Source organism: Montipora foliosa, chromosome 10 (genome assembly GCF_036669935.1).
Source record: "Montipora foliosa isolate CH-2021 chromosome 10, ASM3666993v2, whole genome shotgun sequence".
NCBI classification, from domain to species: Eukaryota; Metazoa; Cnidaria; class Anthozoa; order Scleractinia; family Acroporidae; genus Montipora; species Montipora foliosa.
Genome location: NC_090878.1, coordinates 27,087,871 through 27,107,509, shown reverse-complemented (window position 1 = coordinate 27,107,509; position 19,639 = coordinate 27,087,871). Strand labels below are relative to the sequence as shown.

The following is a 19,639-nucleotide window of genomic DNA, read 5'->3' as shown; positions in this document are numbered from 1 at the left end:
CAACATGTATAAGCCCCCTAATTGTTGCTTCTTTGATTTTTATTGTATGCGTGCGCATTAAAGATTTTGCTGTCTCGTCTCGGGTAGTCGAGCCAAACTGTTTACATGCGAAAAAGTTGTCTTGCCTGCCAGGGTTACTCTACCTGCAAGGCGAGACAGCCCGCCTCCGAGTTGTCTCGGCCACCTCATGTAAACGGTTGATAGAATTTTTTAAACAAATGAGTGGAAAAATATATTGCGCAGGGTAACTCGAGGGAGGGCTGTCTCAGGTACCCTAGACCATATAAACGGGGCCTAATTGTGGAGAGATCCTTAGCAATATAAATGTGGTAGTATAAAGAGAAGTTAAAAAGGAAAACAGCCAACTTTTGGTAGGTAAGCTCCGTGACTCAAAAACGTCGCTCCCCAATATCAATATGCCATAATGTTTAGATTTTCAATTACAAACTCTATTTTGATTGGCCACTACACCTCACTGTGTGAATGTCAAAATCAACATCGTTTCCGGGGTCTCTCTTCTGTTGAGGTCTGTCGAGTCTCTCTTTCTTCAAAACGGACAAGGGAGGCAGAGAAGAATGGCGACGATCACGCTCCGTCTCCTCCCCTGCGGCCAAGGAGAGAGTCCATATTAGTGGTCTTATATAACGTATTTTGGAGTCGATGCATTCAATTATGGCGTTCTCAAAGGTGATGTCAACTGTTATTTGAGAAAAGGATTTTTTTTCTTCAACACCACATTGAAGATTTTCAATATTTTAACTTCGTTCAGGAAAGTCCCAATGTTATTAAACTGTCATGTTTCCAACGGCTGGATATTTTCGGAGTACAAACTGTCCTTTCTTTGTTCATGGTTTATGCCACCGGCCATATTGCCACTTTCGACACAGTAAACCTGGTACGTGAAATAAGTTCAATATTTGAAGTTGTTACCCACGAAATGTCACCTCAACTTATTGTTTTGTTTATACGTATTTTTGCGAAGTACGAGGGTCTATTTAGGAATATAAAACAAATTTTAAAGAAGTGAAAATTTATGCTATAACAACAAAGTGCTTGATGAATTTATGCTAAAGATCCTTCCATTGTACAACTACAACCCACTCAGACTCTGAGACTTAATGGAAAGGTTTATCTTCATGTTAATCAATCGTATGTTTGTGTTTGCATCTAAACGACTGCTGAAATTCATGTACATGTAGGTCAAGCAATTAAATGTCTATGTGCTCGAATGATTCGAAGGTAGAGTTCTCATTCCTTTTGTTAATAAAATTCGTGCGTGCAAATATTGCAATTCCTCCGCCTTTGCTTTCAGGGCGCGGAAGGTGAAAAACCATAAACCAAAATATTTTTTTCAGTTGCCACAAGAGCAATGTTATTCGTTTCTAGAGTTTAACCAAGATTCAGTAAAGCAAAGATTTTATAATATTATCACAAATCCCAGCAACTTTCCCGTTCATCGATCGAGTGTACGTTCGAGACACTAGTCTAGGCAGATTTATCAATGAATAAACAAGCATGTTCACTGATCTTGAAATTATAGGATGACTCCCAGTTGACCCACTGAAACGATGGTTGAAATCCTCAATTTTTCCCTTTGTCATTTGGTCCTAACTGTCTTTTCTGAATGTATTCCCCCGATTTCTAAGTGTTCTGCATAACTCAAATTGATTATCGCTTTATACATTGCTTGTTTTGCAAATTCCCAGTCAGCGATTGTTCATGAGGTCTTTGCTTGCATAAATGACCTTGGCCCATTTTTTAGTGCCAATTTGACCTGAAAATAAAAAAGTTTTGACCTTTGCATTTCTGGTTGTCATCAGGTACATTGTAAGGGTATTGGTGATGTGCTCTTCCCACAGCATGACTGCCCGCTATTAAATTAAAGAACACAATACTTTCTTGGTACGAGACAGGCCTCCACAAAGATCAATTATTATGCATACATGTATAGTGGATATCATTGCCTTATAAAAGCCAGCAATGTCCAACGTGTCCTAAATGTCATGATAATTTTGTGACTGAATCCTACCAGAAGCTATTAATAGAATTATCATTTTAGTATAATTTCCAGTTGTAATCTAGGATTTGACTTTGTGGTAATTTTGAATCATCATTGACTCCTGGAAGTGAGACTTAACAGATTTTACTCTGTCTAACGCCAGACGATTTTACTCATCAACTGGGGTTGTCCAGCGGCACCTGAGAAGTGAATGGGGTTAATACTTGTTCAGTGTTCAACTTGAAACCCATTTATGTCTTTTTCCTTGAAAAATGCGTTTCCATCTTAACAGGTCTCAAGACATCAAAAGGAAAGCCTTCACCTCTCAAAACAAACAATGCAGGGCATCACAATGCTCACAAAAAGAACGAAAGCTCAGAACATAACTCTGAGGGTCCATCAGAAAATGAAAATAAACTTGCTGTGTCCCAGGCCATGACAGGAGATACTCAGTCACCTTGTGATGAAAATAAACACAAGACAAATGCATTGGCGATTAAGAGTATTCTCAAAAGGCCGACAGATGAAGGCAAAGAGGGGTCAACTTCAGGCAATTCTATTAATTGTGCTGATGCAAGAAGTACATGTACTGAAGGCAGATCTTCAGTAGCAAAGGGGAAGAATAGTACAGATGAATTTGAAGGTGATGACTGTGATGAGCCTGTCACTTCTCTTACTGATGAAGAGAAACAGATTATTGGATTCATTTCACAACCATCACATGGTAATGATTTCAGTGAAGATAAAAGCTCAGGGGCAAACAAGATACATGTAACTCCATCTTTGGAAGATGCATGTGGCAATACTTTGAATTCAAACAGAGACTTACTTGTTTCAACTCTAGCAAAGGATGAAGGTGTTAAGGATATTGATACATCTGTTGTGAGAAATGTGCCAGATGTTGGCAATAAGGAGGATGCTACAAGAGATGAAGAAACTAATGAAAAAAAGCTGGATTTGCAGCCAGTAGAAGTTGACTGCTCTGCAAGAGAGGATCCTATTGTGACATGTTCTGATGCAATGGAAACCACAGAAGAGAAATTACCAAAAGACTCTGGACAGGAATGTCCAGGCCCATCAAATGATGATCATGCTAATAATGAGGAAGTTGATAGACCTTTGCCAAAGAAAAGAAAGTCTGTTCAACTGAAAACTGATATGGTGGACAAAAAATCTAAGAAAAGAAAATCACAGCAATTGCTGTGTGTTACAGACTGTTCCTCCACAAATGTTGGGGCAACATCTGAAAAGGAAGGCAGTAAATTCAATAAATTAGTTGGAAATAAAGATGCACTGAAAGGAGAAAGTACTTTAAATAAATTTTTGGAGTCCTCATCTAAGTTATGGGATAAAGATAATGACCCTTCTGTGACAATTAATGATGTAATCGATGAGGAAGCAGGGACATTTAGTCCTCTGAAAAAGCAAAGCCTTGGTCAAAATTGTGATGCTGGTTCTTTAAAATCCCCTGATAAGGACTCAGGTGCAAAGAAAAAAGTGAATATTGCAGAGGCTGAAATAAACTTTTTTGGCTCTGCTAAAAAGGCCACCAGTAAAAGTAAAAAAAAAGAAAAAGACAAAAGTAAGGAAAAAATATTGTCAGCTAAAACTACAAAAGCAAATAATCTGGAAACCAGAGGAAAAGCTAAACTGAAAGATTTAAGAGGGAAGTTTGTGAAGGGAATAACAATTTTAGGAAGTAACGACAGGGATGCATTTAGTTCAGCCTATAAATATAGTGAGCCAAGTTCTGAAGAAGACAGTCATCTTAAAAGGATTTGGGATGATTTCGAACCAAAAACTGACAGTGGGGAAGTTGAGGCCGACCCAATGCTTACCACAAGAAATCAAACAGTTGGCATATCAGTAAAGAAAGAGTCACAAACTCCAGTAACAGATGTTGAAAAAAAACCCTTGCTCGTGAATGCATTAGGACTGGGGAAGAAGCAGCGCATTGCCCATACAGCAAATCACGTAAGGAAGTTGTATGGTGTGATTTTTTCCTTAACTTGATCAAACAGATCGTGGTGTTTCTGTGCTAAAAATTCTGAAGAAGATATGGAGCAGGGATTATTATATTGTTGTAACCACTTACTACACTGTAGCCTGAGAGATGATGATGGTGATGATGAAGGATTATGTTCTCATCGGAGTAAAAATCATCATTTGGTTCTTTTTTCATAGTTCCTGATTAAAACTAGGCTTTAGATGCAAAACGGTACCCCTAGAGACTTCTTTTTGGTGCAATAGTCCCAAAAATAACCTCACACACTTGTTTTTGTTCCCGGTGGAGCGCATGTTCACATTATGAACTTTTATTCTGATGTTATATCATTTCAGTTACCAAGGAGGTTATCATCAAATGTGCAACCAATTAGGAGATACCCCAAAACACTAGCAGCAACCCTCAAGAAAGATGAGTCAGTGACTTCAACAAGTGTGGTGAGTTGTTTCTTAATTGGACTGGGTAATGCTAACGGGTCTTTTGTTTCCAACATAATGATGAAATGTTTTTGGTTTGTGGACTGTTGTTGAACATGACTGATGAGCTCACTAAAAACAATCAGCTGACAGTCGGTTGGGGTAGCACATCTTCAAAATTACTATCTTTTTGCGTGTATAATTCACACACTCTGGTCACTTCATGAAACTGTCACTTATGTCCAGAATTGGCTCTAATGGGCCCTTTGCAGGATGGTGATCACATGGTACAAAAGCCGCCATACTGGGACGCAAATTGCCCACTGGGACATCTAAAATAAAGGAAATTTAGATTAACTAGCTTTGTTTTAGATGTCCCAGTGCGCAATTTGCGTCCCAGTATGGCGGTTGTTGTACCATGTGATCACCATCCTGCAAAGGGCCCATTAGATTGCACACTCAATTTTGACATTCAACACAAAGTGTCCCTTTAAGTCTAACATTTGCTACCTAAATGTATTTTCAACAATAAGGTAAGGGTAAAGGTTAAGAGTTACTTTTAGCTTTGGGTAAATGCAGCAGTTAATCTTTACTTGAAGAGCAGCATTTGGGGGACACTTTGTGACGTCAATTGTCTGTATTCTGAGACACGAGTGATGTTGAAGTTGGCCAGAAGAGCGAGTCCCGGACTCTTCGTGAACTTATTGAAATTGGCGTGCATCTAATTGGGGTCAATCTTGGACATGTCTGGAAACTGTAGCACAATAGACCTTTTTGCAGATACGGCGGCCATTTTGATTTCTATTGTTTCGAAAGACATTATGGGATGCTCAGGGGGCAAATTAATATGTATTTGCCCCCTGGGCATCCATAATAGCTATTCAGAATAATAGAAATCAAAATGGTTGCCGTATCGGTAAAAAGGTCTATTTCCAGCATTTCCAGCAATGAATAGTTTCTTGCTATGAGAGAATGTGGCAAGTCATGTGCCAAAATTGTAACATCAGTTATTCATCTTTGGCATTCAAATTGGATGAGATATGTTAAATATATTTGCAGAAAGGAAAGGAAAGGAACTTTATTTAAGTGTCTAGTCATTCAGGTGCTTAGGCACTAAATTGGGGACGCTGTAAACTGAAAAACAATCTACACAAATCCACATTGTCGTTTTACGGGGCTCTTTCATCGTAGATCTTTCTCAAGGATTTTTGTGATATAATACGTACTCTGTCATGACAGATTGGCCTTACGCGATAAAATGCGAGGAAATAGGGCCACAACCTGTCATGCCTTTTGAAGTTTGGTCAGTATAACCAAAAGACACAAAGAAAACTTTTGACGGCTATAAAATTATTATTGGAAGCAGGATAGGAGCACTTGCCTTTTACCAATGTGTACCTGGTTCAATAGCCAGATTTGGCAACAGTGTCATAATAAACTGAGTTTGTTAGTTCTCTTTACTCTGCTTTGAGAGGTTTATGTCTGAGTTCTCCGGTTTTCTCCTCATTAAACAAACAAAACAATAGGGCTTATAAGCTGGATGACCTTGCTTGTTTTTGCTATGTTTAGGAATCATCAGTCAATAATTCACTTAGCTACAAACCTGCAAAACAAAGGATTGCTCATGTGACAAAGACAAGGGCTCCATCAGGGTCATTGCCAAGACCACGAATACCTCTTGAGTATGGCTCGAAGGTACCGCAAAATCAGCGGCAAAGATACCTGGACAGGATTATAGATGAATACCTGCGACTTTGTCCCACACAAAAAGAAGCCTTTGAAAAGGTAAGAGGATACTGTTGTGATCTAACTAGTTGTTTGAAGGTTTAATTAAGCCTATCCACTGTCCACCAGATAACTAAATACTGGCATTGACATTGTTTATGTTTTGGAAAGTTGACCAGTGCTTAGAGGTGTCCACCATTCAACCAATGCAGGCCAATTGACATTCAATATTAAAAGCCCAATCAACTTTGCATCAAATTTGCATCAATAGGAAATGTGCAATTCCAGATATGGCTTCATACATGACATTGTATGTTCCACAGTATTGAAGTATTTTGATTTTCATCCATCCAACCCTCCCGTCCATCTATCCATTAAGCTTTAAAGACACCTGCAAAAAAAGGTGGCTAAGGGGATTCGAACATATGACCTTTTCGATATTTGTATGACGCCACCCACAAAGCTGTGAGCAGGTCAATATTGGTTATTGGTTGGGCTCATTTGTTCCTGTACTGGACTCAATGAATGAACTGAATACATAATAATTATTTGAAGTGCTGGTTATACAAATATACATTTATTTCATAAATTATTATAACAAATTTTTACCCTGAAGGCTCTGGAGGAAGAAAGGGCACTGTATGAACGGAGCACAAGACGACAAGTTTACCTGAATCTTTGTGTGAATGCAATTAAAAAACTGCGAGACATGAAACCAGAGGACGTAGCAGCCTTTTCACCTCCTAAATCTGAGACTGAAGGGCAAGTAGCAGTCACCAAGACACTGCTGCCATCAGGAGCAGTTGTTATCAGCTCTAAGAGTCCTGTTAAACAAGCTCAAACAGTTATGACTGCATCAGGAGATCTCACAGGTTTTGGAATTTTCTTTATGTTTTTAAATACAAAGAATAATTCTTAGGAAAGGTACGTTTTTAATTGGGAGGGGGGGGGGGGGATGGGGGGATGGGAAGATTTTTCATTTTTTGTGAAAAATTTCGGGGCCCTCCCATTTTCCTTACCTTGCGCCCGCCCTTCTCAGACAAAACAAAAACCTGTGACCCTCCCCCATTCCTCTTTTGTCTGGTATTTTTGGTCACGTGATGTTTATGTTATTAAGCGTGGTGGGCATTGTCTGTAATCTCTTTCTGCCAGCATGGGCAACGATTCGCGAGGAAAAGACCATGGAAAATGCGCTTGTGACGATATCAAGGAGTTCGAAAGAGATTCTGATGTTTCTTGTAGTTATTGTGCCTGTCCAACAGTGAGGCATGCCAAACTGACAGCTTTAAAGAACAGTCCAACCAGTAAGACCTTTTCCGGTACAAGTCATGAACGAGGGCCTAGTAGATGGAAAGAGGAAAGCCTCGGCTGGTTTCCATAGCCAAAGGGCAAATAAACTCAATTCTCAAACACAAATTTGCCTGGTTTCTACCTCTCTTTTTGCGCGACCTTCCCTCATAAGGACAGATTTCGTCAAGAGTTTATTCAGGAAAGAAAACGTCAATGGGACAACAAAGAAAGTGGGAAGAAGATGACATTGGTACATCATGGAATCGTGTTTAAGGGAAAGAAGCCAGAGAAAATGGCATATATAAAGGCACATATCGCTAGTAAGATCTTATCGGCATGGCAGAAAGAGACCACTTCACGAAGAAACTTCAACCTTGGGCTCGGAAAGTGATGTAGTGGAAAGGATTGTAGGCTCTGAAACAACATCGTCGAGTGAATTGAGCGATATAAGTGACATGTACTCCATACAGTGGTCGCATCAACGTCAACAGACGAAAGAGAACACGGGTCCTCCAAGACAGTCACGTGCCATGGCAAAACATAGAAATGTAAAAAAGAAGAAAAAAGAAAGGCAGAAAGAGTAAATGAGTGAAGTGAGATGCAAGTGCTGTTTAATCACAAGTTCCCGTTTAATAGGAAGGACTGGTACGAAGCTTTAAAATGCGAAAAATTGACATCCGTGTGGTAACTGAGCAAATTTGCAAAAACCACTGGGGAAAAAAAGGCTTGACCCTCCCTTACTTTTAAACTAAGGGTTGACCCTCCCCAAGGGACCCATCGATCTTTTTTGGATGACCCTCCCCTCTGGGGTTTCTGGCTTCTCTATAAATATTGGCCCACTGAGGGTAATGTTTGTAGAGTAGAAAAACTCGCTTAAAGCCGCGGGAAATTCATCAAGCAACAAGAAACCCCAGAAATGAAGCAAGTCAAGCGTTCTTTTTTTTAAAAGTCGTTTATATTTTTCGCGTTCAAATGCAAATTTTGCCCGCTACAAATCTTTATAACTTTTCTACCCTGCAGCTAGAGTACCTGTGGTGTGGAAAGTGTAGGCCTGCAGCGCGTGCATGAGTTACGAAAATAAAGATGGGTGTACTTGAATTAGCCTGCTTGCAGGCGGTAATTTGTATTTCGGTCGCCATATTTTGCATACTTATCATGAGCAGTAACCCTTATCAACCGTAATTAGCCCTTAAAAGGTTTTAAATTCGATGGATAGTATTTGGTGAATACAGTAAAACCCCGCGATTAAGGACCGTCCATTTTAAAATTTAACCTAAACAGGTTCTTACATATATTAAATGGTAATTAACTGAGCTATAAGAGACAGGTTGGAGGGATCGAGGGATTAAACTTGGTTTACTTGACAGTTGTCTGTTAATGAAAGGGATGTGACAGTGTACCCCGGCGGGGTTGCACTGCATTTTGCACCGCGTTTTATTAGATCAAACAAAAAATTTGAAGACAACCAAAAATTTAAAAACAAGCTAAATGTTTCTTTAATATGTCGCACAACGAGGAAAGAAGAGAAAGAGAGAAAGAAAAAAAAAAAAGGAATAAGTAGGCGAGGAGTAAGCGTTGCTCAAGGTGAAAGAGAGCGATGGAAAGTAAGCGAAAACAGACGAGATATCAGTTAGGGCCGATTTACACGATACGATTTTGTCGCATGCAAGCTCACGACAGGCCTACGACAGGACTTACGATTGTCGCAGCGTTTTAAAACATGTTTTAAAATGCCACGACATTTTTCTGACGTACACAACAATCGTAAATCATGTCGTGGGCCTGTCGTAAGCCGATGTCGCATGGGACAAAATCGTACCGTGTAAATCGGCCCTTACAAACAACCAGAGAGAGAGAGAGCAAGAAAGAGCCCAAATAAAGAGAGGAAATTATACACCTTATTCCAAAATGGCCGCCATTTGAGTATTCTTTTGTTTCCATGCAAATTGGCCCTTATGGTCTCGTTCAAGGTTAAATATTCCTTTGAATTTTACGTTTAAAAGCGAGGCCAATTTGCATTGAAACAAAAGAATACTTAAATGGCGACCATTTTGGAATAAGGGGCCAGTTGTTCAAAAGCCGATTAACGCTAATCTCAGGTTAAAAATTAACAAACGAGTTTTATTCTCTACTCCCAAATGCTGTTCAAGACTGATATTCGGTAAAACTTTACATTAGAAGAAGTCAACCTTGACAAACAAAAGTAAGTAAAGGAAACTTTCACCAAAAAGTTAAAAACATGAAACAAAAGTTTACACTAATCCTGGATTAAGGTAATCGGCTTTCGAGCAACCGGGCGAAGGTGTATGGAAGAAAGAGCAAGCACAAGCAAGAGGAAACAGGTGGAATAATTATGACGAAAAAGCGGCGAAAACAGCAACAGAGGCACGGGAAAATTAGACTAATTTATAGTAATGAGCACGCGGGACAGGTACGCAGACTACTGTTTTTATAAAAAATGTCCGAAAACAAAGACATAAATGAATAATAATTGGCGAGCTCCGCTTGCCTGGATATTTATATTACCGTAATGAAACTCTCCTGATTTGGAGTCAACTACAACCTTGCATGGTATTCGGTAGATCTCTTTCGATTTAAGTATCACACTGCCATGTGTTTCGTTATCTCTTATCTGTACAGCAGTTGGCATAACTTCAAACTTTGACTACACTTTTTTGTTGATGTTTTTTGATGCTACATTCTGAATGCTTACACTTCGGCCGTGCAGGTTTAAGATAATTCTCTCTGAAAACGCTTTTTTTTTAACATCACCACAAGTCTTCGTGATGCCGCCAGGGTGGAGTGCATCAATAATTACTACCAACTGAATTTTTTAGCGGTAGACGCCGATTCTGTTAATGAAAGAGATGTGACAGTGTACCCCGATTATTAGGGAGCTTAAGCACGCGCGTTTTTGAGACGCGGACGGCACCGGAAGAGAACATTTCGCGTGCCTGGACAGTGGTGTCCTCCAGATGTTTGTACTAACCATCTCTAACGGAGAAAAGATACGTAGCAATGTAAATGTGTTTGGGTGAAGACAAGTTAAAAGGGAAACAGCTCACTTTTGATTGCCGTCCGCGTCTCAAATGCGCGCGTGCATGCTCAAGTTCCCTAATGTCATGGTGAGGTGTATCAGTTTCGATGGTAACTCGAGTGGGTATACTCGCATAGACTCCGAGTGCTCCGTTGCAGTAATCGAGCCAACAACCTTCAGAACACAAGTTTAGTTATTGATTTATTTTTATTACAAGTTTAGATGCCCTGTCACTGAGCTATAGGAGACTCGTTGGAGGGAAGCCATTAAACTTGGTTCACTTGACAATTATTGTCCCCGGCACTGTACTTCTAGGACTGTCTGCAGTTGTCGAAGTGGTGCATTTTCAGTCGCTATGGTAATGGAAGTCTCTCACTTACGAGCCTAGGAAGGTCCATCAGGCCGGCGCTTATCTTCGGTTTCCGTAGCATGAAGCGACTAGGAGTATTTCTACTGTCCCCTGGAGTATTTCTACTGTCCCCTGGATGGGATGCTAGTCCATCGCAAGGTTACCCCCAGAACACAACGCAATGTCCCCGTCCAGGACGCGAACTCGGACCACTCGATCCGGAGTCGAGCACTCTAACCATGAGGCCACCGCGCCTATGGAAGAGATGGAGTTTAATGGCCCAGCTTTCTCCACGTTCTTAAATGTATACTGTCTGGTTATACAACTTTGGCAATTTTCAGGCCAATATTGAGTAATTTGTAGACATCACAAACTGTAACATGGATGTCAGGCATAGTAGAAAGCGTGTGGTTTAAATGTGAGATCTGATCTCAGTTCTCTCTAAAGAAGTCTTCCACATACTGAATTAACAAGTTCCAATGCTTTATCAATGTGTCTTTCAGCTAGATTGCCTAAGCTACTCTTGAGAAGACGCGTATCACGATTATCTTTTTTCCGTTTAATAACACATCATCAGCTCTAGCCTAAAGTAATTCTCATCTTATGGACGTTTTTAGAGAACTCGGAATGTCAATTGATCTTATTTGCCGAAGTGCACAATTTTTTTTAGATATTTTAGAAAATAAGAACCCGTTTCAAATTTTAGGGTAAAAACAGATTCTTGTTTAGAGGGGGCGGGGAGGGGGGGGGGGGGCTAACTGACAAATTTTAGGCTAACAGGGTCGTAAAAAAATAGTTTCTGACTTGCGGGGTTTTACTGTAGTCTGCTGCCTTTAGCATTCTTTGAAGAACGAATCATTTCAGTGGATGTTATTCTTATGCAAAGAAGTGGCACGAGTGGTGGCATTGTATTCCAGATACCAGGCAGCTCATTAAGTGTTCACTACTTGCAAAAATCCCATAATACAGTTCATTTTTGGGGGCTTATTGGCATTAAGGCAATGGATATCCAGGTCACTGCGTGAACCATGATACGGCCTCAAGAGTAATTAACTCGTAATGTTTTTATGTAAAGAATCTCCCCAAACGTATCGCATTATGTGATTGTGCAAGTCGTGAATTCATCAGTCAAGCTGCTTTGGTAACTTTGACAGTGGGCTGTGAGTTATAACCTGGTTTTGCTTCTGTCCTCGGTTAAATTCTACAGCTGCATGAAATGGGCTTCATAAAATGTAAGAAACCGCATAAATCGTTCATCACCGCCTACCTAGCGTCTTCATTATTTGCTATATTTTCGAAATACTTGCTCATCTGCCAGGGATGTGAGAGCACTCGCCTCCCACCAATGTGGCCCGGGTTCGATTCCCGTAATCGGCGTCATATGTGGGTTGAGTTTGTTGGTTCTCTACTCTGCACCGAGAGGTTTTCTCCGGGTACTCCGGTTTCCCCTCTCCTCAAAAACTAACATTTGACTTGATTTGTGTTTATTGTTAATTTCAGTTTACAGTGTCCCCAATTAGTGCTCCAGTGCTAGAACGACTAGACACAAGTAAAGTACCTTTCCTTTGCCTTCTTTTCATCTACATGATGGTTCTTAGCAACTAGTCTGCGGCCTTACTGATGATAACAAATGAAATAACAATAATCAGAACTAGTCCAGCTTGAGAGAGTTGAAAAAGCTCGGAAAGAATTTATGGATTGAGCCTCAACGTCATTTGGGGGGTGGGGGGTGGGGGGGAGTTATCCATTCCCTGATTGTGAAAAATGAAAACAAGTGATAGAGTTTCCCAATGAAGTTGTTTCAGCGTTAAGGTGACACTGGCAGACCTTTCATGGCCGTTTTGGACGTAACGTGTTGCTGCGTAGGACGAGATTTTCTCTTAGACAGGAAAAAACTTTCTGTCCACCCATACAGCCAACACACCGCAGTTGCTTTCGGTTAAAATGCTCTGAATCATTGCATTCAGGAAGATATTCCACTGTTCCGTCTTCCTCCTTACCGGTCCTCCTTACCGGTCCCCCTTTTCGCGTCACTCGTCCCAGCCCTTCTCCGTGTATTGATTCCAATGGCGGACATCTTTACTCTTATCGAATTTTCAAGGTTCTTTCATTTTAAAGAAATGGAGCTAATGGCGATCGAGCATCGTGCAAATGTTTAAACTTCCGAGCGTTCTTAGTTCAAAGAAAATAGCTGCCTGTAAAAACTCTCCAAGTTCTGTTCCGCTTCATCTGTCGATCATCCCCTTCTCCCGTACTGTTTTCCAAGGAGTATTTGCCTGATCATTGCTGGACAATCATGGCAACTGAATTTATGGACTTAGCCTCCTCCTTATTTGCAGCAATTTTTGTCTTAACTTTGCTATTCCTACTGAATGCAGTGCACGGTTTGAAACTTTTGAAGGGGAACTCTAATATTGGTGGCAGACCCAACAACAATGTGATAAAGGACAGGAGAAATAAGTTGAAACCTCATCAACCAGTGATAAAGGTTACAGGTACTATCTTGCTTGTGTTTGAAGGTATTGCAAGTGGTAGAATGAAACTGTGTTGGCAAGAACCTCTTTACAAAAAGGGAAGGAAAGGAAAGGAAACTCTGATGACATAGTTACCCATGCAGTATCTCATCTCACACATTTCCTCTTTTCAAGTGTGAAGTCATGAAAGGCTAATTTTGCGCTAGGGATAGGTTGGCACAAAACTTGCTCTTCATGCCTTGTTAAGTGCTTTGCTCCTCAACCGAGTGATATACAACTTTTTATTTATCTCTCTGAATGCATCCTTTTCTGTGTGGAATAAAGTTTTCACACTTTCCAGTCTTGCAAGTCATCACAATTAAGACTCAGAACTTTTTTTCTGGCAAAGATCTTCAAAATATCATTAATTGTGTCATTGAAAGTTTACAATAATGGACAATAAAGTGTCAGCCTTTTGTGGTCACACATGACAAAATACAAGAGAAAGCACTTGCGGACCACCAATTTGGCCCTGGTGCGATTCCCAGACTCATCACAAGTACCGTAGTTATTCGGTTATAAGGCGCATTCGGTTATAAGACACACCCCAAACTTAGCAATTTAATCAAGCTAAGTTCTCAAACTGAAAATTACCCGAAAATACTCGGTTATAAGACGCACCAGAAAATTGAGAGTTATCAAAAGGATGTGATGAATTTGAGAACAGTTATCCTTACACAATTGGCACGCGAACTCTTTTTGTTAACGTAAGCAAAGTGAAAAAGTCACGCATTTAGTGATATACATGTATGTAAAAACTGCAAGTTCTTCTCAAATTGTGATCTTAAGATTTTGTTGCGCGAAAATACTTGGCTATAAGACGCACCCCAATTTTAGCACCAACTTACCACCCAAAGACAGATTTTTCTTGAAAAAACCGTGCGCCTTATAACGAATAACTACGGTAAGTTTAGTTTGTTGGTTGGCTACTCTGCTCCAAAAGATTTTTCTCTGCATACTCGGGTTTTCCCCTTCCGAAAAAACTTAAACCTATGATTTGATAATGAGCTGATTTGATTTGATTTTAAACAGTGTCCCCAATTAGCACCCCAGTGTTGACACTGTAAAATGGTATGGGTTATTGACCAAGCGTGAGGTCAAGATGACTGGATATTGGCCAAGTTCCTTTTTTTTTTGCGTTGTCTGAGTCCATAAACACCCCAAAAAAAGAAAAACAAGGCCAATATCCAGCCATCTTGGCCTATCAGGCATGGTCAATAAAGGATTTATTATATGGGATAACACACCAAAAAAAAAAAAAGATCTTTGATCTTGGGGGACCAAGCGAGAAATCCCGAGCACACAGTATAGCTACATGTATATCTTGCCCTCTCAGGTAGCTGATCACAGCGCAGGATTTGGTTCATCTTGCCTGCTCACGGAGCTAGTGACATGATAAAGTTCATTATTATTATTATTATAAAGTTCATTCAAGCAAGGTCAAAGGTCAAGGGTACTGGTAATCTTTCAACTCTGTGGTAAGGTTAGATAAATTATGCTGGCATAATTTTGAGCAGAATACTATGGTGTGAGCATCGAGCACAATGCCAGCATAATGGTCATGTTTCAATATAAATGTTGAAAAAGTATCCTGCTTATAAAAACATCAAAATAATGCATTTAAAAAATGTCCTTTCAATAGGTCTTTTTCGATATATTAAATTATAAAATAATTAGGATAGTACTTGCACTCTCATTGGTTAACAGCTGTTTTTAGATGAGAGTATGGAAATACGGCTGTGACATCACACAAATTTTGATTGGTTATGTATTGTGAGATGCACATTTTGATTGGTTGTTATGAAATATGAGGGTGTGTCAGGATAATCTTTTTCAATCAAGAAGTAAAAAAACCAGCATTTCCTTTATTGGTTGAATTATCTTTGAAAAATATTTTATAAAAACGGTAGTCTTTCTGAAAATAAGGAAAAAATTGCTTATTGTAATATTTGATGCGATTACACTTTCTTATCCTATAATGTCTTGCACAGTCTCTCCATTGAACACCCTGTGTTGCATAGAATTGTAAGGCCAGCCATCTTATTCCATTTAGAAGCTCCAAAAATGGCAGACAAACATTGGTAAGAATACCACAAAAAATGATGTCAAAATACAGGAAATGCCAATTGGAGAAAGTAAATTTGCAAAATTTCCTGGGGGATACCCCCAGATCCCCTTACAGGCTCACACCTTAGGCGCTCATGTGAGCAGCTTTAGCGCGAAAAAATTCTCCCTATTTTCCTTCAAAAGGGGTTGGGAGGTCTGTTATTGTTATAATACTATAATTTCGTTTTCATTCATATACTTGCCTATGCCTTAAATGTAAGTGCAACGTGTGATCGTAACAACCCCAGTCAAAAGTGTTGGAACACTTCATGGGAATCTCCCCCTTCACAAGTTAAAAACAGTTGGTAATTACACATTTTCTTGCAAAACTCACGGTGTTTCCCAACTTTCTGAGGGGGGTACAGTGTTGTCAAGTGTTCCAACGATTAATGTCCAGTGTTGTAGCTTTTGTTTCTCCTTTTTTTTTCTGTTGATGTATATTTTCAACCTCACTGCCCACCTTGATTAGCTATCACTATTTGCGGGTTCTATGTTATCCATTTCAATCAACTCATAAATTGATGAGTTTTCATGTTTGTGTTTGAGTAAAATTTTATCACAGGTTTGGCTGATTTTTGTTAAGTGGCAAAATATCTTGCATGTTAGTTTGGTTTGTGTTAGAGACCAAATTGCCCTACTCTGCAAAGGTGGCAGCTTGTCCTCAGTTATTGAGCATTGGTCTTACTGGGATCTGAACATAGAAGTAAAGTGAAGTGAAGTTATTAGTTACATGTAAGTCTCTGCCCCTCTGGGCTTTTCAGGACTAATAATTTACAATGCAAAAAAAAAACCTTTATTTCCCTAAAGGTTGAACAGAATATCATTTCATTTGATTAATAATAAAAAGAGAAAGGGCTGGCTACCTACAGTAGAATAAATAATACATACGTTTTAATACAAATTTGTGTCAGCATACACACACACACTGCAAACAAACAGAACACAAAGCACAAAATTAATGAAATAAACAATTAAGGGATACCATAATAAAATAATTAACTTCATAAAAAGGAGCAGAGAAGAAAGTATACCCAAGTAGCATGATGATAATCATAATTTATTATAATTTATTATTATTATGCTGGTTATGCAGTTAACAATTTATTTTAGGAAATGAAAGATGCCCCCAACCAGATTAGGTCAGATCACAGCACTCTTATGCAGCAGACTGGCCACTTGAGCCAAAAAGGCAGAAGCAACTAGGGCCTGACACTCCTACACGAAACCCTTTTCAAACCTCTGAATTACATGTCCTCCATGTTTAGGCCATTAAGGGCTCAGTCCTGAGAATTCATTCATAAATGCTTTAATGAAATGTAGTTTTATGCCTTCAACGTTAGGTTATATTGAAGCAAGAATCACCGTTAACTTTGATATGAAACTTATGAGGATTTTATCTTATTATTTACAGAAGAAGTGATGTATGATTTCTTCCTCAAATATTTGATGACTGAAGAAGACCTTGTTGACAATGGTTATCCACGATCATGCCCAAACTCACCTGGAAAGGCTGTTTTTAAGATGAAAAAGGAACAGCTCTCAAGAGATCGTAAGATTTATGCAGATTTTAAGCCTTAATTTAGAGAAGATTTGGTTTGCCATTGCTTGCCTAAATACAGTGTGCCACTGGTTGGTGGATTGAAGACAAAATTGTATGATTCCCTAACAAGTTTAAAACACTGCACTTTGTGTAAAAGTTAGTTTGCAAAACACAAGTAGTAAAGAAGCCTTGTGCACACATGCACTGCATTCCTGAATACAGCGCTCTTCATAGTTTACAGAAGCTCAAATGGGCTTTCAGCTGAGACAGAGAGTGCTTGCTTAAGCTATACACACAGTACTGAAGCTGTTTGGAACAGGAATTAATTAAAAGATGATTGAAAAGTGGGAAAACCAGAAAAAAAATTTGGTAGAAATTTTGAGCAATATCGCAAGGTTAGCTCAGTGACCTACACTGTACCCTGATTTTTTGCATACAGTTACCATTAAGATTTGTTTCTTCACTTTTTTTTTTCGTAAAGAAAAATTAAAAAAAATATATTTTTTCATCTTACAACAGCATTTTCAGAAAGAATTGAAGTTCTACTTGACAATTTTTTTTATGTTTCGTATTAGGTAACAGAATTTAACAGGGTTTTTTAAAAATTTAAAAGGTGCTAGCTAAGGACGTCTAAGTCGTTTTTGAGATCTTTTGCAAAAAAATATTGTTTTTTGGAATATATAGTGCTGTGCGCTGTGCCGTTGCCATGCAACAGCTTACGACTTGTAGACATCTCAAAAATACATGTTTGTAAATTGTCTGAGAATAGTATTAGTCAAATATCAAAACAATTCCCTTCTAAATAGATTGACAGTGTTGTAATCTTTTTTCATTGGAAACCCACTCTAGTAAAAATGTTTTCTTGGAAAGGAAAAGGGGCAGTGAATTTTCTTAATCATATTTATTTAGCATAGCTCTTTAACCAATTGCCTCCAGGGAGTGAGACTAATTAACAGATTTTACTGTCTAACACCAGTCAAATTTACTCGCCATCTGGGGCGTCCTAGGACACCTGCGGAGTCAATGGATTACTTTATATATAGGACCAAGATTACTGGTAGGTTCTAATAGTGGTACATCTGCCCACTTTAAAATCCTGGTTTCTTTTTTTTAGCGACAAGGAGAACTTGTCAACGTTGTGGAAAACCCTTTGTAGTACTTGATGATGGGGAATATGTTACAAAAGAAGAATGTACTTATCATGCTGGGAGACTGTTCCGCAAGAGAGGTCTGTCGTACCATTTGCTTGAAGCATACATGTACTGTTTGTCACTGTTATAATGATAGTTAAAATGTGTAGGATGCACAGTGCATTTTACAACCTCTTTCCATTGGAGTTTAAGGGGCACCCTACTGTAAAATGCACAGACTGAGGTTCAATGTAAGAAAAAGTGGCCACTCTTATTCCTTACTTAAAATTCCCTGAAATGTGTAAAAAGAATAGCAGCTTACATAAAACCCCATATTGTTAGACATTAAACAGCAAAAACACGTAGGGGAGGTGCTCAAGTGCCTTTGCCTTTGTGCTTGGAGGAAGTCTGAATGCCTTTCATAATTCTGTGAAATGTTAACACTAGCTACCAAACTGAGTTTTCGCTTTCATGATTCAGTTGATATGTTAGTAGCATTGAGAATTGTTTATTACTACATGTAAAACCAGTTCCCTGGAAAGAAATTTTCTAGTTTGTCAGAATACAAGAAAAGATCATAATCTTAAGCACATAAATGCATGGAGAATACTTCATCTCTGTCACTGTCCCCATTCCAATTGTAGTCTCTACTGTTATTGGTGAGTAACTGCAGCAAATATTAAACAATTAGTGGATGAGGTTTTTGTGATATCTGGAATAATCAAGGTCGTGGTAAGTGTTATCAGCCGAAGCTGAAGGCTGAGGCTGATAACACTAACCGAGACCTTAATTATTCCGAATATCACAAAAACCGAATCTTATAATTGTTTTATTAGACATTGTTTTGAAGAAAATAACGACAAACGCATTATCGCAGCGATCACAGTTTATTTTCAAACACATTAATCTTGGAAATCATGCATTGCGCACGCAACCTACAGATTATTCACGTATCTGTAGGTACAGATTAGTGAATAATCTGTAGGTGGCACTGTTTTCCAAAATTAACTGTAGGGTTTTAGCCAATGAGAAGACAGATGGTGACTACAATGTATAACAAAAAAAATATTCACAACCTTTTCTCATGTACATGTATCAATTAAAGTTATATTATTATGTTATGTTTCCTTGGATTCTCTATCTTCCTGAAGCCACCATTCATGTTCATGTTTGAGCTTTCGATCCCTAGCTCTCTTGTTTCCCTTCACTGCAACTTCTACAATGTAGGTCATCCCAAAGCTTTTTGACAGAATCCCACTTCTCATCGAGCTAGATCAATCTTGATCAGATTTAGTGTACGTTTTTGCCACTTTTCGGGAGGCAAAGTGTTTCCTTGGACATGGCTGTGCTCTAAAATAGGTCTTCTCTAATTATCTCGTACATGTATATCCATCTGTTTCACATGGAAAACGTTTCCTAACTTCTCCCAATTATCATTAACTAAAGTACGATCGTTCGGGTGAGTGTAGTCCTGAGAAGGCCTGTTTTGAGATGACATGGACTGACGTTTCGACAACCTGAGCGGAAGT

General features: G+C 39.1%; 1 protein-coding gene across 1 annotated transcript in view; it reads left to right on the top strand.

Moving 5' to 3' along the window:
* Window positions 1-653: 653 nt before the first annotated feature.
* LOC137972466 (RNA exonuclease 1 homolog) overlaps window positions 654-19,639 on the top strand; it is a 41,096-nt gene continuing 22,110 nt past the window's right edge. The window contains exons 1-7 of the mRNA XM_068819216.1: window positions 654-895; window positions 2,292-3,973; window positions 4,340-4,441; window positions 5,990-6,205; window positions 6,762-7,017; window positions 16,852-16,989; window positions 18,095-18,208. Coding sequence (XP_068675317.1) covers window positions 796-895; window positions 2,292-3,973; window positions 4,340-4,441; window positions 5,990-6,205; window positions 6,762-7,017; window positions 16,852-16,989; window positions 18,095-18,208 — 2,608 coding nt within the window. The 5' untranslated portion in view covers window positions 654-795. The remainder of the gene's footprint in view (window positions 896-2,291; window positions 3,974-4,339; window positions 4,442-5,989; window positions 6,206-6,761; window positions 7,018-16,851; window positions 16,990-18,094; window positions 18,209-19,639) is intronic.